This window comes from Nomascus leucogenys, chromosome 3, assembly GCF_006542625.1.
Source record: "Nomascus leucogenys isolate Asia chromosome 3, Asia_NLE_v1, whole genome shotgun sequence".
Taxonomy (NCBI): Eukaryota; Metazoa; Chordata; class Mammalia; order Primates; family Hylobatidae; genus Nomascus; species Nomascus leucogenys.
In genome coordinates this window covers 138,587,313-138,612,744 of record NC_044383.1, presented here as the reverse complement: position 1 = coordinate 138,612,744, position 25,432 = coordinate 138,587,313, and the positions used below count along the sequence as shown (strand labels likewise).

Genomic DNA, 25,432 nt, shown 5'->3' with positions numbered 1-25,432 from the left:
GGTGCATACAGTGCATCTGAAAAACCTAAAAGTGGTTTTTAGAATCATCTTAATAAACAGTCAAGAATTAAAGATACCAAGCGCTTTCTCAAGAAGTCTAAACTTTATAAATAACATTTTAAAAAAAATCTATAAAGCCTGACCAGTCTCCCTCAAATTAAGTTATTTGCTACCGACTTGGCAGCCAAAACGGTTTAGGATCTTTTGGAAGTTGATGAAAATGGAGCCGGCGGATTTTGCTTTTTGCTCTTTTCTCTGTATCACGCCCTTCCTGGGACCATCAGGGAACCTCCCAGCCTTTCAGGATAGGTTCCGCTCAGAAAGGTCACCCGGGCAGTGGAAACCCTGGGCAAAAGTTAGCTGGCAGGACAGCGCAGCTCCTCCAGGCAGCGGAGGCAGCGCGTCCCAGCTCTCAGGGTCATTTCCTTCCCACCTCGACCCCCGGGAGGTGGTCCCGGTATAAAGGCACGCCGAGCGGGTAGGTCACAGCAGAGCTTTGCAGCTGCGGAGAAACGCCCAAGGCCGTGCATCTCCAGGAGGTAGCGAAGCCTGCGAGCCTCCGGGTCCCCGCCCCCAGCTCTTCCAGGCACCGGCGCATCCCGGAGCCGGGCGCGGGGCGCGGGGCACTGAGCCGGGGAGGGGGTGTGGCGGGCCAGGGCGGTGCAGGGACCCTGCCCAGAGGCTGAACCGGCCTGGGCGACCTTCCTTCCCGACAGGAGCAGTAGCTGCGGTGGGGAGGGCGAGGGGGGAGGCCTCACCCCTCAGCGTGCAGCCGGGAGGAGGAACCGGTCGCGGAGGGCGGGGAGCGCGGCTGAGCAGCCCGGCGCGGGAGTGAGTGTGGGCGAGCCAGCCAGGGTGAGCGCGGGCGCCGGGCCGCGGCCGCCGGCCGCAGCGGGCTGAGATTGTTGTCCTCTGTCACCAGGGCGGCTGGGCTCCCGCAGTCCTGAAGACCGCGCCCGATCCCGGCGACAGGGCGGGCGGACAGCCGCGCATCCCCGCGGTCCCGCCGAGCCGGGGCGCAGCAAGCCGGGAGGAGGCGTTCGCTGGCTTCGCCTTGCTTCTGGGAAACTGAACGAGGCCGAGTGAAAGGTAAAAGGAAAGACAGAGACTGGGAGACAGGGAGAGACAGAGACAGGGAGAGGAGAGAGAGGTGCAAGACGAACACATTGCAGACAAATTGTCAGCAAGTTTGTGCCTGCACGCTGGGGCTCTGCGTGCTTGATGGGAGGGGGTGGTGGCAGTGATGTGTGTACGTGTGCGATACTCATAGATAAGGAGACTAGGAGGTTGGGGAGCCTCTTTGCATCTCGTACGTAGATGTCCCTATTAATATCCCCCTCTCTGAGTTGTCATTTCCGCTTGTGGCACATCCCCTGGGCTCCAATGGTGCAGAAGCAAAAGGCAGCCAGCCTCTTATTGTGATGGTCGGTACTGTTGCTACTATCAGATGGTAGAGGTAGGGCGTTGAACAGATTCTAGGAGCCTCCCTTCCTCCACCCCCTGACTATTTTAGGAAGGGCTGGGGGAGGGAAATGGCTTGAAGGCTGCGCGGAGGCCCGGGCGCGTCAGACTCCAGCGGCGCTGTCATGGTGCAGTTGCTTCCCGGCAGAGCCTGCACTAGAGGGCAAGATAACTTTCGTCTCCTCTTTAGAAAGATACGTTTCACATAGAGAGATCTTGCATTGCTGGCGGAGGAGTTCTGGGAAATGGTGGTGCACAGGCGGCCAGGTGCATCATCGCAACGGGCAGGCATCCGTGCAAAACGAAGCAGCCATCAGCCGCACAGGAAGGAAAGCCCCTTGGGAAAGGAGGCTGGGTGTGCTGACTGGGATCCCAGACTTTGGATGCTGGAAGTTCTGCCCCCTTCCGTAAATAGAGTCAGGTCCAGCCCAGAGGGAAATATCAGCAATGAAGCCTTAGCATCCTGGAATATTCATTCCTGAGCCTTTCGTTTTGGGGTGGAAAACTTGTATCTGAAATGTTCCTGTGAATGTTAAGAAAGTTAAAAATGAATTATTTTTCTCTTCTTTAATGCCCATCCATTTTTTGTCTTGATCTGAGAATGACTTTCCTAAAGACAACATTCGTATACAGAAGCCAGACCTATGCAAGAGAAAGTATAATAATTTTCAGTGAGGCAAAGGTCATTAATATGACCTACATCTTCATAAAATGCGAATTTAATCACGAGTCATGACTATTGTTCTTTGAGAGGCTTTTTATTCCCCATGGTGAAAAAAGATTTGTAGTATGGATAAAAAGTTCCTGACATCACCAGAACAGTGTGACAAAATGCGTATCTATTTTTTCTTTTCTGTTCATTACTTTGTGGCAGATTTAGAACAAAATGTGAGAGATCTATACTAACTTAATATGTTTCATGTTGAAGATTAAGAAACAGCTTCAGACTGACCCAGATAATAATATTTGCTAGGCTTTGAAAATAATTTGCTTAGCTCGTATAGTCTCACTTTCATCTTTCTGAACTAATGATTTTCACAAACTGGTTTTCTTCTGTCCTCATTGACCTCATTTAAGAACTCTTTTTTACTTGAGTCCTTCCTGCTAGGGAGTGGGGATTGGAAAAAGCTAGTTTGCCATTTAAAAATGTTCAAGAATTGTTTGGTGCTGCACTGGGCCTACTTTCTGATAACTGTGCTGCACACACAGCATCTTGGAAATGAAAGGAGGTGTGACTGTCACAGGATGTAGGAAGCCCATAACTGGGCAAGGTTGGTGGCATTTTCACAACTCCAGCTCTAGCTACTGCAGCCACACCCTGTGGTCTGAATGTGACAGGCATGCACAGCCCTAACGCCTCTGCAGGGTCCTCTGTGCGTCTCCTCTTAAATATGTACTTCCTTGTGGTCTAATCTAAGGAGAACTAATGTGTGGCAAGGTGTGCAATATATACTCTAGCAAGGGATACAAAGAAGGTTGCAGATGTCTTTGGGCGTAAGTTATACTTTAGGCTTACAATAAACAAAATTTAATTATGACACTGAATGTCTTTCATGCTGATCTGCTATACACTTTGTCTTTTGCTTACTTGTTCATGTTCTTCTAGGGAAAAGATCATTTCTTATTGTTACTCTGTATAATTCATACTAGTGAATAAGAAACAGCATTGTTCCCTGATAACCTGCACACATATATTAGTAATACACTTATATTAATTCAAAGATATCCCTGTTCTTCTCTACCTTTTAGCCATCTTAGTGTTCATTAATTAGTACCATTATTAATGGGTGAATAGAGAAAAAAATAATTAAATTTAAAATTAAACACTATGTGAACTCTCTTCAGCAAAAGACTTGAATAGAAGGGAAACTGAAATTTATTCATGACTAAAAATTTTGTTCAATAGTGGGTTTCAATATTAGTGCTATTCTTATACATGTTTAGACGTTTAATTAAGTAATATCTGTACTTCCTGCTGTTGTGAATCTGTTTATGTATTTATGTTCTCAGTTCATTTTCTTTTTGGTTAGAAATGAGCCACGTTGTCTCTGGTCGTTGCAGGGTTTGCAGTTTTCTGCAGTAGTTTCCTAATACCCAGAAATTGAGTTGCATTGCTTATATATATTCTTGTGGCTCAGTAGTATTTCTTCAGTGCTTTTCTTAGTGTATTCCTTTTTAGTCACACAAACAAGAAACTGCTTTAAGAGCCAATGTCCATTCTGCCAAGAGACGGAGAAAATTGAGTTGTGCTATTTCACAACTGTGCTTTTTCACAGGGAGTGATGTTAAGAAGAGTATGTCTTTCAACTGGGAGCATCCCAAATAGCAGATAGTCCAAATTCCCTCTGTGTCCTGAACAAAAAAAAAATGCAGCAGATGGTTATTGATTGGGTGGCTGTTTTGTTTGCTTCCATAGTAGCCTGGACTTTTCCATTACAATACTTGCCCTCCTTTGTTGTAACATTGTTTATATCATCTTCCTCTACTGGCACATAAGCTGTAAGAGGGGCTTGTCTCTCTTGTTGACTGCTGTTTACTCAGTACCATGGTCCCTTACAAATAGCTACTCAATACATATTTATTGTGAAATAATAAATATAGGAATCTTACCTTTCTGGATGTATTTAGCTGCATCATAATCTTAGTTCCTTCCCCTGGAAAAATTTGGAGATGGTGCAAGGACTATTTATTGGTATACAGCCAATCAATGTCCACCAAATTCTCCAATTCCATCCCAATGCCTAGCTTCACTCTTCATTCCCTCTCCTTCGTGCTCCCGCAGTATCCTGCACCTATTAAAAACTGTTTTAATAATCTTGGGAATAGTGAGTTCATTGATGTTCTGGATCTGCCTCTGGTGTTCTGGTTCTGTCATGTCCATAGCCAGAACAGTGCTAGGTAAACAGTCAGTTGGAGGATCTCATGACCTTGCACCAGTCGTTGTTTTAGCTGTGCCTTGTGCTGCCATTGGTTTTGGAACTGAAGAGCACACTTGGGAATACCTCTGCATTTTAGGGCCATCTCTCATATTGCAGGTGGAGAAACTGGAACTAGGGGAAGGAAAATGGAAACTAGTATTTGCTGAAACTCTGCTACATGCCAATCAATCTTGGAAACATGACATATTTATCTTTTAAAAAAATTAATTTAAGCAGGATAAAATTAAACCTAATTTGACATAAGTATACCTCATTTTACAGATGAAGAAAGAAGGGCTCAGAAAAGCTCACTTTTCTTAAGCCTGCATGTGCAGTTAAGAGATGGAATTAAGATTCAGCTCCAGGTCTTTCTTAGTCCAAAGTCTGTGCATTTCCTGGTACCACACTCTCCTCCAATAGGTAGTTGTTGAGGACCTTCATGCACAGAACCTGCTCAAAATCACCCAACTAGCTGGGATAAAGTTTAGCCTAGAACTGATATTTCCTAATTCCCAGTCTCCTTTTATTACCTTCTTTTTATTAACATTTTAAATTTCTTATCAAATCATGTAATAAGATAAAGTGTTAATAAAAAGCAAGAAAATCATGATTTCACAATATAGGAAATATGTGTACATGTGAATGATGAAAGCAAAATGTTTAATGTCTGAAAAAGGAAGGATATTGCATCCACTTTTTTTGCATTGAAGAGGAAGAGGTTTTCTGGGGATTTTGTCATAGATGTAAAGTGTTATGAACTTGGTTCAATGAAACAAAAAATATATATCAGAGGCCTGGGATGTGGTCAGGGATATACTTGGTGTCAATGAATGAGATTTTGCAATGTTATAGCCTCTATACCAGTGAAATGTTCACAGTTTGTTTAGTGTGAGGTTAGACTAGCAGTAGTGAAGGAGAGAAGCCGAATCGTACCTATGATAGTATGGATCATTAGTGTTAGATGCCTCAGTGGAAAATAATGGTGAATGTTGGTTGGCGTGTTTGGGAAAAGCTTGAAGTGGTATGTGGATCCTGGGTTAGGTATTTCGATTTGTTCAGCTGAAAGTGTTCTTCAGAGGGGTGATGTGAAGGGGCAATGAAGAAATTGCTCCTGAGTTGTTCCAAAGATATGAAGGGGAGAGTGTTTGGATGTAAAACCTGCAGAGTCCCTCTTCTGCTGAGCTCAATTAATGGCACCCCAAATCCTGAGAGTCATCTGAGATTCCTCAGATATACACTCTGGAAACCCCACCTCCTTCTACCTATACCCACCCCCACCCCTGGGTGACCAGTCATCAAGTCTTACAAATTTTGCTCCCTAAAGCTGTGTTATATTTGATTCTCTGCTCACTCTGCTCCCTCTGTCTGATTTCCGTCAGTCGTCATCTTCCACCTGGATTCCTGAGATACCTTCCTAACTGATCTTTCTGGATCTTCCAGTTTTGTCCTTCTTAAATACACCCTTTAAAACCATAGCTAAAATAATCCCAATTATACCTTCTCACTTCCAGCTTAAAATCTCTCAGTGGCTTCCTGCTGCCTGCTAGAGAGCCAGAACCAAACTTCTGAGCATAGCATCCAGGGCCCTCCGCCATCCGGACACCACCTCACTTTCTGCCCTCTTTTCCACAATGTCACCTTGTAGAGTTTCTCGGTGTCTGACTGGTGATAGTTCCATGTGCCAGTCATGCTGTTTCTCATGCCCAGGCCTTTGCTCAAGCTCTTCACCCTGCCCAGGATGTGTCTTTCATATGTTTCACCTGAATGACTAACCCACTTACCAAGACTCAGCTCGGGTGTCTGCTCCTTGCCAAGAAGGACACCTTTCCAGAACACCCACACTGGCTTAGCCACCATCCTCTGTATCCTCGCATCTTGGTATTTGCACTTAGCCCTGGTATTTTTATATTATCTTTTCTGTGTTTTATCTCCCACTGTGTCCTAAGCTCCTCAAAAATAGTCTCTGTGTCGTATCCACCTTAGCAATCCCAGCATTTGAGCTCTGGCACTCTGAATGTGTTAGTTATGCTGTGAAAGTAAAACTGGATGAATACTGCGCACATGCAGGGAAATTCTGAGTTTAATGTAATGTGAGAGAGAGAGAGAGGGCGTGCACAGTATTTCAGATTAATCTACCAAGCGATGTGAATGTGAATTAGAAGAGGATAGAGGCAGAGTGATTTCTGTTGCAATGATTTACTGAAATCCCTTTTAATTCCATAGTTCTTGATTGAAGGCGGGGACTGTGTGTTAATCATCCGTGGGCTCCAGTGCTGAGCCCAGCTTGGAGTGGGGTATCTGAAATGAAGTGAATGTCTTTAATATACATGTAGATAAATGATATAGATAATAGGTAGATTGGTCGATTGATTGATTTCAGAAAGTTATATTTTTGCATTTGAAAACCTAACTTCCTAATAGCTTAGGGGATCCATTTATAAGGTCCTTTGGGCACTTTTCACTATCTATTCTTCTCCCAAATTAAGATAGCTTTTGTATGTGGGCAGGTGGAATTTTTTTCCCCAGGAGATACAGGCTGCTAATGGGCACACAATTCCAGCAGGGCTATAGGTATGTATGTGACAGCCCAGCCACAAGTAATTATTTCTCCATGAAGAATCCCTTAGAGAGTCACCCACTGAGAAGTACCTCTCTAGCCTATAAGACACCAAGTATTGGGTCCTACTTCTAGTAAACACTCCTTTCAAGTAGCCAAGAGAAGTTTGCTTCTGTCTTCCTACCAATGACTGTGCTGTTCACTGCATCACTGCCCCATGTCTTGCTAAGTTAGTAATGCTTTCTTGCTCCAGTACATGCTTCTGATGCATTGCACATGGGGCAGCAGCAGTGTGCAAAGGTTTGCATCCTTTTTTTTTTTTTTGGATAATAGGCTAAAAATCATGTTACTAGCTTTGCATTCATACATTCTGACCAGATACCAATATATAATAGTATTAGTAATGCCATTTTAAAATAAATTGTAATTCATAATTGCACTCTATTACTTAACCAATCCTTCATGAGCAATGTTCTTTTATGGACTATAATCCAAGTTATAATAGAATTTTTACAGCACTCACAGACACCTCTCATTTTCTTTTTTCCTTCAGGAAGGTGTACCATCTCACATGTATGAGCTTTCTTTAGGAGTTTTGCTTTTGCCATTCTCCCCTTCTTCCTCTCTTCCCCCATTTCTTTTTTTAACCTTCATCATCATAACCTAGAAATGCAATGGGAACTGTAATCAAGTGTCACCCTCCTGTGGGCCTCTTAGGAGGCTGTTTCTTTCTCTTGGTGCATTATTCACCCCCCTCTTCTTTCTGTCTAATTATTTCGTATATGGCACTACCTTCTCTTCAGCTAACCCTAGGGTTAGGAAATTCTTATTTAAAGTACATTTTGCAATATCAAGATTTCAACAACTACTCTCCTACTTCTTCCCAAAGCCCACCACCCCCCGCCCCACAACCACCTCCCCTCCCCCTGCCACCATCAATGAAACTTAACCAGCCAGGTGCAGTGGCTCACACCTGTAATCCCAACAGTTTGGGAGGCCAAGGCGGGCAGATCGCTTGAGGTCAGGAGTTTGAGATGAGTCTGGCTAACATGGCGAAAACCCATCTCTACTAAAAAACACAAAAATTAGCCAGGTGTGGTGGTATATGCCTGTAATCCCAGCTACTTAGGAGGCTGAAGCATGAGAATTGCTTGAACCCGGGAAGTGGAGGTTGCTGAGATCATGCCACTGTACCCCAGCCTGGATGACAGAGTGAGACTGTCCCAAAACAAAAACAAAAACTTAACCAATGCAGAGAATTTAGAAGGAAAATGTCCACTCTGCTTAGCCCACCCCACCCTAGCCTTACAACTTTTGAGTCTTTATATATAGGGAGGAAAAAACTGAATCATACCCATTTGGCTTCTAAAATTGGAGTACTTAAAACTCAAATTTTTAGAATGAAATGGTTTTCACATTTATACTGCTTTAATTCATCAAATTGGTATGAGAAACAAGGATTTGGTCCCATTCCTGGAAAGAGTACAACACAACAGAGCAAAACGTGTGCAAAGCAGGCTAAATTAGCAGACAAGAGAAACCGTGCATATTGAAAACTAGAATTGAGTGTTTTTAGAATAAGGGAAACCACTTGCATAGATCAATGGAAAAAGTTTACAGTTTAAAAAGAAAACATGGAATGAAAGTGAACATTTCTTCTTTTAGCAACCCAATTCTATTTTATATGTCTCATTTATATATTTATTTTATTAAATATCATGGGAATTCCTAACATTTGCATAGTACTTTGTAGTTTATAAGTGCTTTTCAGTAAGTTGTTTCACTTGATAATGGACTAGGCATTCAAATTAAATAGAAATATTTTTCCTTTTAGCACTGTGGTGACCTTCGTAGATTTTTTTTTTTTTTATGTTGTACCTTTTCTTTTTTGTTTTTCAGGTTCTTGAGTTCACGCAAGAGGACAGTCTTAAAACGGAAGAAGAAAAAGAAGCAGTTCAGTCTTTGGGAGAGCTGCCTCCTTGCTGAGTGCTGCAAAGGCCTGGAATTCATTTATGACAGAATAGATCTAGAAAAGTCCAAGCATGTTTTCTAGAGTAGTGTAGCCCTGTGCTGCCTCCAGTGAAGAGTCTCTTGGTGTTGGCTTCGTGCTTCCGGAGGGACCATGGCAACCTCCAGAGGGGCCTCCCGGTGTCCTCGGGATATCGCCAATGTGATGCAGAGGCTACAAGGTAAGAGGAAGAAATTTCAGAGTTTAAAAAAATTCAAATACCATCTTAACCCACAATCAGTTAAATTTGTTTGGGGTTTTAACTCAATTTCATGGAACTATAGCCAAGAATGGGATGGCATCTTTTATTCTAGTGTTTTCAAACAGGGCCATGCTGTCTTCAGATGCTGTCTTCATTACACAGAAGGAAAAGATAAAAATACAGCTTTTTTTTTTTTGTAATTTTGTGTCTACATTAGCATGTCTTACATGGTTATTCATTGTCCAGTTGGGGATTAAGAGTTATTGCCAAATGTGCTGCTGCTGTCGTTCAATAATACCAGTGACAATAGATGCTCAGTTGTTTTGATAGATTATGGACAAGTTGTGGACATATAACTATATGCTATTGTCAAATAGATGAACCAATGGCATTTCCCAACTAGAAGACCCTTAGATATTTAGAATTTTTTTAAGAAAAATCAGGCAAAAGAGGCCAAAAGAGATGAAACGATGTGGTGAGATGAATGGTTCGTGGCAGGGTACAGACTAGTCCTGCATCCCTCAGTGATGCTCTTCTCCAACAACAAACAACAGTGGTTCTCTTCTCTGCTTTCGATTTTTTTAAGATGGAATCTTGCTCTGTCTTCCAGGCTGGAGTGCAGTGGCACTATCTTGGCTCACTCCAACCTCCACCTCCCTGTTCAAGCGATTCTCCTGCCTCAGCCTCACGAGTTGCTGGGACTACAGGCATGCGCCACCATGCCTGGCTAATTTTTGTTTTTTTAGTAGAGATGGGGTTTCACCACGTTGGCCAGGATGGCCTCAAACTCCTGACCTCAGGTGATCTGCCTGCCTCGGCCTCCCAAAATCCTGGGATTATGGGCATGAGCCACTGTGCCCGACTGCTCTTCTCTGCTTTCTAGAAGAGAACTAACAGGGAAATACTAAGAAACCCATAGGTGAACAGATTCTAGTTGTCAATTTTCTTTACATTTATGTTTCAATATTCCTTGAAACAAATATAATTATCACCTGTAGTTATCTAAAAATATTGCTTCTTTGTCATAATCCCAATGATACATTCATTGCTTCATTGTCCGAATCCTAATGATATATTCAATGTCATAAGCCCAGCCTTCAAATGCATGGTTTTAAGGTATAAAAATACCCCAATTCCGAAGAGTTTTGTGCTAGTCTTTGCTAAGAGAGCTTAAAAATAATGTTATAGCTTGACTTTTAGGTTTTCTAGTATCTCCAACAAATGATCATTTGGTTTCGCACAGTATCAGTGATATTAATTTGTCACAGACCCACTTTCATTGCTTACAATGTATTTGCTGTGCATAGCAGTAATTTCCAGTTAAGCATTCTTGACCTTCAAATACATACCAAGCTCTTAAATCTGGATATTCATGACCCAGAATGTACTCACAGCTATAGAAAATCAGGATATTGGTGGAACTAGGATTTTCTCCATGTCTGTCCAGAGATCACCAACTTGATTGAGAGCTTCTGTGTTCAAGTGACCCCCCCCCCAACTCATGTTTATCTGCCTGTACTGGTTTGTGATGCTTCAGTGTGAGTGGTACGTTTCCTATTTCTTGTTGACCAATCCCACATGTCATGCCAGAAAGAGCCTTAGATAAAAGATCCTTGCTGAATATACAGATGAGTCTAGACCTTTTCCATGGGCTGAAAATTTCTCTGCTTGGGTCTGCCCAGCACCAAGGATCTCAGATTTAAGTTGTACATCTTCACCTGGGTAGACGCAATGCTGAATTTGAGTTCCATTCCACTGTCTATGTTTGTCTTGGCTGTTTGTCTGAGGGTAAATTACTGAACCATTTTGTGCCTCAATGACATCATCTATGAAATGATGGAAAGGAAGCCTGTGAGTCCCTTACAAAAGTGTGGGGAAGATAATAAGGTAATAAAGCAGATTTTCCTTTGAGTATATTAGATGTGAATATTCTTTGGATGACATATGTGTTGACCATAAGTGAAAGTTGCAAACAGCAAATTTGAATAAACTCAATCAGAATCAGACTGTGTTCCTACAAACACTCTACTCTTTATTCTGATATTAGTTTGAGTGGAAGTCCTTTTATTAAGATAATTGGGTTGGGGTGAGAGGAAAGTGAAGAGTATGGATGATTTAATGTTGTATTTTATTATGTTTTATAGTAGATTTAGTTTTGCTTGAGAAATCTGTGGCATGGAGGAAAGAGCTGGAGCCTCCCACCCTATCACACACTAGGCCTGTGATGGTGGATGCCCTATTTAACATCTACGTGTCTAGGTGCCACATTTGCAAAATGTGGATTGCCCCCATCTGCTTAGCCCCTCTCAGAAATGTTGTGAAGCTCAATTAGATAATTTACTAAAGGAGCTTTAAAAATTATAAATGCTGTGATATGGTGAGCCATTCAAATAGTCATGGAAGAAAACTGGATGAGAAGGCAAGGACTGATAACTTTTTACAATTTTTTCCTGCAAATTTTTCTAACTATCCAGATTTTTGGAGTAATGTTAATAGTTTCATGCACTCTGTGCTGTATAAAACTAGTAATTTTATTACGTAATAAAGTAACTATACTTATTGCATTAATTAGCTTTTCTTTCTATAAAAGAGAGAGTTATAAGGTGGCATAAGGGTACCTGACAAAGTTAGAAGAGTAAGCCTTAAAATTCAGAAGACAAAACTCCTGAGCACTAGATACTTATCACTAGCCTTTGGTATCAATTACTTCATGTCTATAGGTTATATTGGCTACAAAATGTAAAGTCTGTACTGCTACAAAATGTAAAACATCTAGCCTGCATCAAAGGAAACTGGGTGAAATGTCAGGAAGTGAAAGTGATATGGCAAGTGTGTCTTAACAAATTGATCAGCTGGATTAATTCTGCTGATTCAGTTGGTGACGTCCAGGTCTCTTGCTCTCAGTTGTCACTGTGCATATTTACTAATGCTTTAAGTCCAAAGAGGGCCCAATCTCCACAGAAAGAGATCTGTCCTCTGTCAAGAGTATTTAGTTACCCTGCTTACCTGCTGGAACCTCCAAACAGGTGCCCAAGATCCTAATAAATGGAGGGCTGGTGTTATTGCCCAGATAATTAAGACAAATTTGAGGAAAAGTAAATTTCCATTAACGTAAACAGAACCAGAGTTGCTAATTTTCAAAGTTCAAATTCATAAGAACATTCTCCTAGAATCCTTTTTCTTTGTCTAGATATGTATAATGAGTAATTAATGTGTTTGGGGTTTTTTTCCCCATTTTTGGGTTTCATTGTCATTTCAGACCTGTGCATAACTAATAAAGAGCATGCAGCTTTGAATAATGGCAACTTGGCATTACTCCCTTGCTTATTTAGCTTACACCCATAATTGCTGACTATTTTTCCTGCTTTTTTTATTTCGAGGGCTAGGAAATTAAAGTACACACAGAGATTGCTATATAATTTAGCTGCAACAGTAGCCGTTCAATATTTCACCTTTGCCAATATTTGTGCTTGTTTGAGCATAATGTTTTAGGCTGGGATACTGAATTATGGATGAGCAGTCAGACTGCAATGCAGAGTTTCGTTTGCTTTTAAGAATAATGAATGTTTCTGAAACTTTAATCAATTTAAATATAACCTTAAAAGCAAATACAGGACAATAGTATAATAAAGGAGTATTAAAACTTTAAGTGCACATAATTAGTACATACATTTTCTGCTATTCAAGACTAACTAAAGGGGATCCATTCAACAGGTGGCTTATGGAGTCACTTAGTTTAGTCACAACTAAGAAAATAAATGGCTGAACTCTTCAGATTATAAACTTTTAGATAGTGACAACATTTTAAGGCTTTTTTGTAATTTTTCATAGTTACTTAAAAAGAACTTGTTGACTGACTTTTATTAACTACATTTTAAATATGAACATACTATATTGAACTTTATGTTTCTAAAATGAACATATCGGTGTTGGTTATTGTAGGATGGGGTGACATCAATGCAATCTTATAGAACAAGTGGTAAATGCCAGAAAACATTAAAATGTGCATGCTTAGGTGTTGTATATACAAAAAAATTAATAGGAGAGTAGGATTATTCACTGCAAGGACAAATTTTGATTTTTAAACCTTGTGAATAGATTCAAAGAGAAACAAACAAACAAAAAAGGATAAGCATTTACCCTTGGAGATATAGCTATGAAATTTGCTAATTGTTCAGTATAAAGTAATCACAATCTCCTCTTGAAATTTTTTTGGGTAATAAAAACCTTAAACCTTTTTTGTTTTAAGTATAAGATTTCCTATAAGTTCATTACACAAAAGAAAACTTCAGACTAACAGAAGTATACTGAAAAGTCAAATGAAATAATAATAAATAATTGATGAAAATGTAACTTTCTTTTAATTTAGCATCATTGGCTATGATCATAGCTTGGGAAAGAAAAAGCTTGGCATCCTGTGAAGATTGAAATGTTTTTATTATGCCTTGATTAATTTTTATACTAATGATTGTTGGCCGCATGTATATCTTCTTCTTTTGCAAAGTGTCTGTTCATGGTTTTTGCCCACTTTTTAATGGCGTTGTGACTTTTTCTTGTAAATTTAAGTTCCTTATAGATGCTGGATATTAGACCTTTGTCATTGCATAGTTTGCAAAAATTTTCTCCCATTCTGTAGGTTGTCTGTTCACTGTGATGAGTTTCTTTTGCTGTGTAGAAGCTCTTTAGTTTAATTATATCCCATTTGTCAATTTTTGCTTTTGTCGTAGTTGCTTTTGGTGTCTTCATCATGTAATCTTTTTCTGTGCCTGTGTCCTGAATGGTATTGCCCAGGTTGTCTTTTGGGGTTTTTATAGTTTTGTGTTTTACATTTCAGTCTTTAACACATCTTGAGTTAATTTTTGTATATGGTGTAAGGAAGAGGTCCGGTTTCAGTCTTCTGCATGTGGCTAGACAGTTATTCCAGCACCATTTATTGAATAGTGAAGTCTTTCTCCATTGCTTGTTTTTGTCAGGTTTGTCAAAGATCAGATGTTTGTTGCTATGTGGTCTTATTTCTGGGTTCTCTGTTCTGTTCCATTGATTTATGTGTCTGTTTTTGTACCAGTACTATGCTGTTTTGGTTACTGTAGCCCTGTAGTATAGTTTGAAGTCAGGTAGCGTGATGCCTCCAGCTTTGTTCTTTTTGCTTAGGACGCCTTGGCTTTCATATGAAAAAAAGCTCAACATCACTGATGATTAGTGACATGCCAATCAAAGCCAAAACCATCTCACAACAGTCAGAACGGCTCTTACTAGAAAGTAAAAAAAGTAACTGATACTGGCGAGCTTGTGGAGACAAAGGAAGGCTTACATGCTGTTGGTGGGAGTGTAAATTAGTTCAACCTTTGTGGAAGACAGTGCGGTGATTCCCCAAAGACCTAAAGACAAAAATACCATTCAACCCAGCAATCCCATTACTAGGTATATACCCAAAGGAATATAAATCATTCTATTATAAAGAAACATGCACTCATATGTTCATTGCAGCACTACTCACAATAGTAAAGACACTGCATCAATCTAAATGCCCATCAATGGTAGACTGCACAAAAAAAATGTGGTACATATATGCCATGGAATATTATGCAGCCGTAAAAAGAAAAAGATCATGTTTTTTGCAGGGACATGGATGGAGCTAGAGGTCATTATCCTTAGCAAACTGATACAGGAACAGAAAACCAAATACTGTATGTTCTCACTTATAAGTGGGAGCTACATGATGAGAACACATGGACACATAGAGGGGAACAACAGACACTGTGGCCCATTGGAGGGTGGAGGCTAGGAGGAGGGAGAGGATCAGAAAAATAACTAATAAGTACCATGCTTGATATCTGGATGATGAAATAATCTGTGCGACAAACCTCCATGACACAAATTTACCTGTGTAACATACCTGCACATGTACCCCTAAACTTAAAAGTTAAAAAACTTTATACTTTATTACTCTAACTTAATGACTCTTCTTGTTAAAACGCAAAACAGTGTCAAAAACTCATTGATTATATTTAGGCTGAAATCCCTTTGGGTTTAATCTCTCTTTTCCCACATAAATGTTGTGTAAAATTATCTCAAATTTAAGTATGATACAAAACAGTGATCATTTCTTTATATTTTGGAACATCATAGTTAAATACATTTTTGATAAATAAATGAATAAATCATTATGCCTAACTTAATGAATTGAAGATAAAATTGATCAAGGCAATTAACCAATTAAACCAATTACATTGGGTCCTACTTTACCTGCCTTCTTTTTGAAGAACGTATATCTGAATTTTGGTTTTAATCAAGAGTGGTTTTTTACTATAAAATCAGTTTAAAGATACACATCTTGCCTGAATGAGTGATGTGTTTGTTGTTTTTGTAGATACAATGTTTTAAGCACATTTTCCTTTTAAATGGTATATTACTTGTTCACATTACTTTTATTAATGAATTTATGAAAGTTTATTTACATTTGTGTAGTGCTTAGTCCTCTAAGCCTCTCTGTCTGCAAACCTATTTCATCCATTTTGCTTCATGGAGAAAGTGCTTCAGGCCTTCAAGGTCTTCAGTGACCTATAAAATATTGGCTCTTGAATAGAAAAAGAAAACTGTTAAATCAAAAAAAAAAAAAAGCAAAGGTTTACAAATACTAAATTATGGCAAACAGTCAAATGTAAATCAAATCAATTCACAAATTATATACGTGTCAATATATTTTATATGGCATGTAAGTACACTTTATTGCACCTTTGATATAGTGTGTGGCAGGCCTCTGAAAGTAAGAGTGTCTAAGGTCTACAAATAAAACATAAAGGATCCCTGTATATCATATTACCTCCACATGAATTTTTTTAAACATATTACCTTAATTTTGTTACTCTTATGATGTAACATTAAACACACATAACAAAATTACTTCTTTGATCTCCCTATTAAAGTCCCAACTTCTTTGGCTGGGATTCCATATTCTAAGTCCATTTTAACTGTAACAGCTCTTTTTCCTCTAGCTCCCCTATATATCCACCTGTGTCAGCCAAATGTCACTACTTTCCATGCTCAGATGTCCTGACTCTTTCATCTCCTTCTGGGTCACCTTCTGGAATGAGCTCAAGTCACTGTTCCTAACACCTGACTTATCTTCAAGGCCTAACTTCAATGCAACCTCCTCAGCAAAGGCTTTATTGCCAATACAATCAGAAATTTCCTCTCCCTCCTCTAAACCCCTCTAGCTCTTTGTAGCACAATATGACAATTATCTTGTGTTGCTTTGTATTGGGTTGCATGTACGTGTCTAACCTATTCACCCAGAATATAAAAACCTTGAGGACAGGAGTTGGGTCAAACTCACATCAGTGCCCTACACATTGTCTAGCATAGTGCATTTCATAATATGGACACTTCATAAGTATTTGTTAAGTGCATATAAGTAGTTAATATTATATTGATTTTCAATGGGGGAAGCTGGGAGGCCAGAATAGAGGTTATTTTTGACAAGTCAAGAGACAGATGATGGGTTGAATGGTGGATGAGGAGAGAGGTGGTATCATTCTAGATATATTTTGAAGGTAAGACTAAAACAATGTGTTGATGAATTAGGTTTGGTGTGTAAGAGAAAAAAATTAAAGTTGGTCCTCTCATTTTTAGTTTTGAAATAAAGAAAAACCATTATGAGGAACAGCATTGAGGAGGAAAACTGAGAGCTTATTTTGGACATGTTACATTTTAGATGCCTGGTAGACTTCCAGGAAAGGAGTTGAGTATATGTATGTAACTGTAGAGATCAATGGAGGAGACACAGCAGGAGAAAACATTTGGACGTTGTCAGCACAGAGATAGTGTTTAAAGCTGTGAGATTGGTTGGCACTACCCAGGGAGCCAGGACAGATAAGAAGAAAAGAGGTTTATGAAATGGGGCAGTCAACATTGAGAGAAGTGGGGAATGAAGAGAGTCCCACATATGAGACTAAGAAGCTGCAGCCTGTGTGGTAGGAAGAAAAAAGACAAAAGGAAGGTCTGAAAGCCAAAGAAAGAATGAGTTCAAGGAGGGAGTGATCGACTGTGTTAATGTTGTTAATTTTCTTTACATGTACATGTTTCTACATGTTCATAATATATAAAAAGATTATGTGTATTTTATATATAAATATCAGGTCTGCGCAGGTGCGCGTGTACCTGCCCATCACTTAAAACCATTTCTGGAAAAATAAAAAAATGGCTTTGTGCATTGCCCATAAGGAGGTTCAAGATGCTCAGAAATTCACTGGTTAAGAGCAATTCTTTAAGAACTCATTAAATATGATTCTATACCTTATGTAAAGCCCATTTAGAAATAAGTCCTAAGAGTAAGACGTCTCTTCTTTCAGGCCCTCCCTCAATTGGCCTCCCACTCTTGTGGAGTTGGGGACCGTGCTGTGAGCTGACGATGACCCTTGTGAAATTCTCCTGTTGGTACCATCTTGGACACTTGTGACTGCCCCGCCTCTCAGTGCCTTCTTTCCTTGGGCACCCCTCCCCTTAGACGTCTCCACTTGCACCCCTTGACATTATTTCTCTAGATCTTTGCTATGTAACTAAACTTGTATTATTCCTGCTTGTGTTTTGGGGAAGAATTTTATGGAGTCAGAAATGTCTATTTTCCTTGCTTTGGTCATTGTTTAATTAGCTCTGCCAGGGCTCAGATTCATGAAAAGAAAAGAGAAAGTATGGCACTACAGGTGACGGGATTGTCTGCAACATTGTAAACTCTGGGATTTCCTCTCCATCAAAACCTGGATGGAACCCTCCCCAAAAGTAAGGCAATTGAATTGGGGTAATTGCATCTGCATCTGGAAAAACTCTATTAGCCACTGTGCTGGTGGCTATGTGACCCTGTCTGTGTTGGATCAGACCTGAGGCCTTGGGTTGGCCTCTGTCAGAGGAGTGAAGACCATCCCAGTGCCCATGAAGTTTAGAGTTCCATGAATGTATAATTTAAGGTAATATGTACTTATAAAGGGGGGAACCAGACTTTCAGTTTCATATGACAAATCCCTCATATATCTTAAGAAGCTTAGAAAAACAATTCACATCCCAGATTATTATTATTCTCTTTTATATTCTTTCAGATTGGGGCTAATGAGGATATTACACTTTGTGTGTGTGTGTGTGTGTGTGTGTGTGTGTGTGTTTGATTCTCACACCTAAATGTCTAGTTTCTGATCTTTGTATGACAGTCTGTAGTTTAATTAAGCAATTGTTAATCATAAATATTCAGTGTTAATCATATGTATTCAGTTAATCATAAGTAGTAATTTATTTTAAATAGTTGAGAATTTACTGTATAAGAATATATGCAGCCTTCCCATAATGCTGAGGATAGACAATGATAATTTTATATTTGTTTCTTCTCAAATAAATACATGGAAACATCTCAAAGAAGTTGGTGACTGCCCCAGACAGATTCAGTTTCAAATTATCCATGTACAATTTTGAATTATGTTGATGTCATGAAGTTTGTTAAGTATTCAACAAATGGTTTCTGTGGTAACTTATGTTCTTTTTTGTTTTTTATTGTTCACAATGACCTTTTGGATTAAAAACAAACAATTCCTTCCTCTGCTGATATTAATCTTTCATATTTAGTAAACAGTGGTCTCCACCCACATTAAAAAAGTTGTTTACCTAGAATTATGCAATTGCCTTGCATTCATTTGCTTCCTTTCTCCTCACATGTGTCACTGGCACTTTGAGTTCCTTTCATCTGCCTATTCCTTATTCTACTGTTGACTTGTTTACTGACTTGGGAAGAATTTTGAGATTCTCAGGACCTATCTCGGTGTTCTTTGTTGTTGTCATTGTTGTTATTTGTTGATGTTGTATTTGTTATATGTTGCTGTTGTTATAAGTTACGAGCCACTGTGTTCATCTTGCCAAGAATTACACTGATTCCGTATTCATGGCCTGCCCTTTCAGCTCCTTTACTTTTCTGGGGCTTCTCACAGATTATTTTCATTTTATCCAATTTTGGCTGATGTGAGCATTCCTTGCTTTACTATTCAACAGAAAAAAGTGGAATTCTTACGATACATCCAGAAACCTAGGAATTCAACTAGACCACATCCCAATAGTGTAATAAGACAGATCTTTCAAAACACAACTCCAGTTACATCCATTTTCTTCTTCCCTGTTTAGAAGCTTGCAAGGACTCACTACAACCTTCCAGATAAACTCATTATGGTTGGAAGGGTGTTCATTGCCTGACTTCGATTAACCTTCCTTTCTTCATTTCTACTCAGCCTCTATAAACTATGGTGTTGCAATCCCCCGAACAATTTCTAGATTCCTTCAAGCCAATCTCAAGCTCATCTCCCTGCCTTACATGTTCTTTTTACTTTTTGCCTTTCTCAAGCTTCAAGACTCAGCTCAAATCATGCCTCCTCTGTGAAGCCTTTCCTAATAACACCAGCCAGAGTGAGAGGATTCCTCGTTTGTACTCTACTTTGAACATGTTTCTATTAAGGTGTTGATTGCATTAGTCTGTAAGGGTTTATGTAAGTAGCTCTGTGCCCCATTAGTGTATTAGAACCTTGAAAGTAGGCATCTTGTCTTATTCAACTTTGGATATCTAGTACTAAGCACAAGTAGGTACTCATATTTTTTTCAGCTGACATTTAGTAGGTACTTGGTTTATTCAATCATACATTCATGCATTTCACAAATATTTGTTGGGCATCTACTGTGCTCAAGTCTTCTGAAAACAAATGTAAACGTAACTTACAGACTTTGTTTCCTCATGGAGCTGTGGTCTATGAGAGTGACATAATAATTGGAGAAATTTAAAAAACTGAGTGGTAGATACTATGGGTAAGTATTTATTTAATGAATAGTTGAAAAAATAAAACTTCCACAAAAACAAGCACATATAATTAAAGAAATTAACCAGGGTAGCACACTACTGGATGGTCTAAATTATTTTCATGTCATCTTTTACTCTGCAAAAACACCTTCCCTTTAAAAAGCACAAGTCCCTATAGGCTGATGTGGTTGTTTACATGGGAAGGAACTTATAGTTCATAATTTGCTGTTCTTATTTTGCAGATGAAATAACAGAGTTCCAGAGTGGTTAAGTTGCAAACCAAGTTCCTAAGTAGATATTTGAGGGACTTCATTCTCTGAGAGAATTGAGGGGTAACTCAGTATTCATATATTCATGCATGTTCTTTCAAGATTGTTCTTTTGCATAGCTGTTAATGACCACATGATCATTATGGATAGGTGGCAAGGCTGGCTACCTTATTTTCAGGACCCAGCATAAAATAAACAGTTATTAAGAGTAATTAATACACAACAGGGCATAAAACTGTGTGCAGGGCCCATTAGAGTGCAGGACCCTGTGCAACCACTCAGGTCACACACCATGAAGCTAGTCCTGGGAGGAGGTCAGCATTTGGAAGGCTTGGGACCCTGAAGACTTCAGGGTCATTGCAGAAGAGGAATTAAGAGGTGGAAAAGTATGAAGAAGAATGGAAGTAAAACATCAAAGAGAGCCATTAGCTGTTTCAGATTGTGTCTGGAATCAATCTTATAAAAGGGAGACTCTCACATCCTCATCTCAATGCTCCCTTGACCAGAATCAACACTAGCTTTGTTGTTGTTGTTGTTTTGTTTTGTTTTGAGACAGAGTCTCACTCTGTCATCCAGGCTGGAGTGCAGTGGTGTGATCACAGCTCACTGCAGCCTCAACCTCCTGGGCTCAAGCAATCCTCTCACCTCAGCCTCCTAAGTAGCTGGGATGAGAGGCATGTGCCACCATGCCTGGCTAATTTTTAAAAATTTTTTTGTAGAGACGAGGTCTTACTATGTTGTGTAGGGTGGTCTTGAACTCCTGACATCAAGCGATGCTCCCACCTGACCTCCCAAAGTGTTGGGATTACAGGCGTGAGTGACTGTGCCCGGCCCAACACTAGCTCCTGAGCACTGTCAGGCAGCCTCTCTACAGCTTACTTATACAAAGGACCTGGGAGCCCACCCATCACTTACAACTTTATCTTTCTGGGTTCAATATAACTTATTATAAAGATGATTTCATGGTTATTTAATGAAGTGAAGCTTGCCTATACATTTCTTTACAAGGAAAGATCATTCTGAATATTAATTATTTCAATATCAAGCTTCCCACGAAAAACATTTAGGTCATACTGAATAATCGCGATGAGAAACTAGTAATTACTTTGCTTATTTCTGGATCTGTTCATGCTAATTATATGTCTAATTTCTCTGTTCCAACAATTAGTAGGAAATGTGATACATGGCATATAAAAACACTGGTGAAAATTTCTGTCTCTGGACTTTGTCTTATTCAGTGAAGACGTAAAAAATTCCTAAAGAGTGCTTTGCTCTTGTGTCTGTAAAAGTCAAAAGGTGTGAAAACACTTTGTTGAGAAAGAATTGCCAAACTCTTGAGTAAGGGTCAGATATTCTGAGATCATTTTGTGTTCTAATGGTGTGACACTTCTTTGAGTATATAATTATTGTAGGTAAACACCTATGCATAATTAATGAATTTAATAAATTAATATAAAAGGTGTTTTAATCAGACTGGAAATGCGTGTGTACAGATAATACTCTAACAACTTTTGATTTTATGTTTTTGTTTCTTATGAAATATGTCTCAACTGTGTGATAAAATGGCCCCTTTTCAAAATAATAACTCTTACCACCATAATAATAATGAAAGAAGGAATGTTATTTCTCATATATTTGGAAGTTTTGTATATTTTCTTCCCATGTTACTTTGTGCTTTTAAAAAAATAGTTTCAAGACAACATTGAGTCTTGGGTCATCTTTATGCATTTAATATGATGATAACAATAGTTGTATAAAACTCCATTAAATATTTATAAATATTTGGAAGATGGCTGATAATATTAAACATCCTACTTTGGCAATTTAACATTACCTATACAATGATCTACATTTTTTAAAAAGCAAACTTCACTAGCAGGAATAGATATGCATTTTAAAATAGTTTCCTAAGTGACAGTTAATGGTTGAAATGTTGTGATCTTGAAAGAGTTATAAAATTTCATAATTTTTGATGGAAAAAATCTTTCTTTTTTATTACACTTTAATAAAGGGTACGTGTGCACAGCATGCAGGTTTGATATGTGGGTATACATGTGCCATGTTGGTTTGCTGCACCCATCAACTTGTCATTTACATTAGGTATTTCTCCTAATGCTATCCCTCCCCCAGCCCCCCCGACAGGCCCCAGTATGTGATGTTCCCCCCTGCCCCCCGTCTCCAAGTGTTCTCATTGTTCAATTCCCACGTATGAGTGAGAAACATGTGGTATTTGGTTTTCTGTCTTTGTGATAGTTTGCTGAGAATGATGGTTTCCAGCTTCATCCATGCCCCTGCAAAGGACATGAACTCATCTTTTTTTATGACTGCATAGTATTCCATGGTGTATATGTGCCACATTTTCTTAATTCAGTTTATCATTGATGGACATCTGGGTTTGTTCCAAGTCTTTGCTACTGTGAATAGTGCCGCAATAAACATACGTGCACATGTGTCCTTATAGTAGCATGATTTATAATCCTTTGGGTATATACTCAGTAATGGGATTGCTGGGTCAAATGGTATTTCTAGTTCTAGATCCTTGAGGAATTGCCACATTGTCTTCCACAATGGTTGAATTAATTTACACTCCCACCAACAGTGTAAAAGCATTCCTATTTCTCCATATCCTCTCCAGCATCTGTTGTTTTCTGACTTTTTAATAATCGCCATTCTAACTGGTGTGAGATGGTATCTCATTGTGGTTTTGATTTGCACTTCTCTGATGGCCAGTGATGATGAGCATTTTTTCATGTGTCTGTTGGCTGCATAAATGTCTTCTTTTGAAAAGTGTCTGTTTATATCCTTTGCCCACTTTTTGATGGGGTTGTTTTTTTTTCTTGTAAATGTGTTTGAGTTCTTTGTAGATTCTGGATATTAGCCCTTTGTCAGATGGGTAGATTGCAAAAATTTTCTACCATTCTGTAGGTTGACTGTTCACTCTGATGGTAGTTTCTTTTGTCATGCAGAAGCTCTTTAGTTTAATTAGATCCCATTTGTCAATTTTAGCTTTTGTTGCCATTGGTTTTGGTGTTTTAGTCATGAAGTCCTTGCCCATGCCTATGTCCTGAATGGTATTGCCTAGGCTTTCTTCTAGGGTTTCTGTGGTTTTAAGTCTAACATTTAAGTCTTTAATCCATCTTGAATTAATTTTTGTATAAGGTGTAAGGAAGGGATCCAGTTTCAGCTTTCTACATATGGCTAGCCAGTTTTCCTAGCACCAATTGTTAAATAGGAAATCCTTTCCCCATTTCTTGTTTCTGTCAGGTTTGTCAAAGATCAGATGGTTGTAGATGTGTGGTGTTATTTCTGAGGCCTCTGTTCTGTTCCATTGGTCTATGTGAATTCTGTGAAGAAAGTCATTGGTAACTTGATAAGGATGGCATTGAATCTATTAGCCTACTCTGTCAACTTGTAAAAGTCATTCTCCGTCCAGCTTTGTTCCATTGCTGGCGAGGAGCTGTGATCCTTTTGAGGAGAAGAGGCACTCAGATGTTTAGAATTTTCAGCTTTTCTGCTCTGGTTTCTCCCCATCTTTGTGGGTTTGTCTACCTTTGTCTTTGATGTTGGTGACCTACAGATGGGATTTTGGTGTAGATGTCCTTTTTGTTAATGCTGGTGCTGTTCCTTTCTGTTTGCTAGTCTTCCTTCCAACAGTCAGGTCCCTCAGCTGCAGGTCTGTTGGAGTTTGCTGGAGGTCCACTCCAGACCCTGTTTGCTTGGGTTTCACCAGCGGAGGCTGGAGAACAGCAAATATTGCAGAAGAGCAAATATTGCAGCCTCATCCTTCCTCTGGAAGCTTTGTCCCAGAGGGGCACCCACGTATATGAGGTGTCTGTTGGCTCCTGCTGGGAGGTGTCTCCCAGTTAGGCTACATGGGGGTCAGAGACCCACTTGAGGAGACAGTCTGTCCTTTCTCAGAGCTCAAACGCCGTGCTGGGAGAACCACTGCTCTCTTTAGTGCTGTCAGACAGGGACATTTAAGTCTGCAGAAGCTGTCTGCTGCCTTTTTTTCAGCTACGCCCTGCCCCCAGAGGTGGAGTCTATAAAGGCAGTAGGTCTTGCTGACCTGTGTGGGCTCCACCCAGCTTGAACTTCCCGGTTACTTTGTTTACCTACTCAAGCCTCAGCAATGGCGGACGCTCCTCCTCCAGCCAGGCTGCTGCCTCATAGTTCAATCTCAGACTGTTGCACTAGCAGTGAGCAAGGCTCTGTGAGCGTGGGACCTGCTGAGCCAGACTCAGGAGAGAATCTCCTTGTCTTCCAGTTGCTAAGACCTTGGGAAAAGTGCAGTATTTGGGCGAGAGTGTCCTGTTTTTTCAGGTACAGTCTATCACGGCTTCCCTTGGCTAAGAAAGGGAAATCCCCCAACCCCTTGCACTTCCGCGGTAAGGCGGTGCCCTGCCCTGCTTTGTCAGCTCACCCTCCTTGGGCTGCACCTGCTGTCCAACCAGTCCCAATGAGAAGAACCAGGTGCCCCAGTTGGAAATGCAGAAATCACCCGTCTTCTGTGTCGATCACTCTGGGAGCTGCAGACTGGAGCTTTTCCTATTCGGCCATCTTGGAATGGGTCTGGAAAAATCTTTCAAAATCAGCTTGTCTAACTCTGATTTTTTTTTTAATTTTTTGTTTTTTGTGACAGAGTCTTGCCCTGTCACCACGCTGGAGTGCAGTGGCACGATCTTGGCTCACTGCAATCTCTGCCTTCTGGGTTGAAGTGATTCTCCTGCCTCAGCTTCTGAGAAACTGGGACTACGGGTGTGCGCCACCACACCCAGATAATTTTTGTATTTTTAATAGAGATGAGGTTTGACCGTGTTGGCCAGGATGGTCTCCATCTCCTGACCTCATGATCTGCCTGCCTTGGCTTCCCAAAGTGCTGGCATTGTAGGCGTGAGCCACCGTGCCCTGCCCTAACTCCAATTTTTAAAGACAAGTAACTGAGGTTCCTAAAGATTGATGGGTACAAAGTCAAGCATTTAATTAAGGCAAAATTGGACTGGATTCTAGAGTGTCTGACCCTCTCCAGAGTTATGAAATTGTAAGCAATTTCCCTTGTGATAAAATTATATACTTCATTAAGAAACATGGCCTTTTTAGCTCTCTTCTGAGTTGAAAAGCATGACAAATATTTAGTGTGTGCTTAATTTATATAAAATTATGAACACTGCATTTACCTGTAATTAGAGCACTTATTA

The 25,432-nt window shown here is 39.9% G+C and overlaps 1 protein-coding gene across 3 annotated transcripts in view; it reads left to right on the top strand.

The window, feature by feature from the left end:
- The first annotated feature begins 668 nt into the window (after nt 1-668).
- Nucleotides 669-25,432, top strand: part of SYNE1 (spectrin repeat containing nuclear envelope protein 1) — a 526,037-nt gene continuing 501,273 nt past the window's right edge. For 2 of the 3 annotated variants that reach the window (XM_030809854.1, XM_030809853.1), the window contains exons 1-2: nt 669-1,089; nt 8,836-9,125. In XM_030809854.1, coding sequence (XP_030665714.1) covers nt 9,059-9,125 — 67 coding nt within the window. In that variant the 5' untranslated portion in view covers nt 669-1,089; nt 8,836-9,058. The remainder of the gene's footprint in view (nt 1,090-8,835; nt 9,126-25,432) is intronic. The other variant, XM_030809855.1, reaches the window with a different exon arrangement.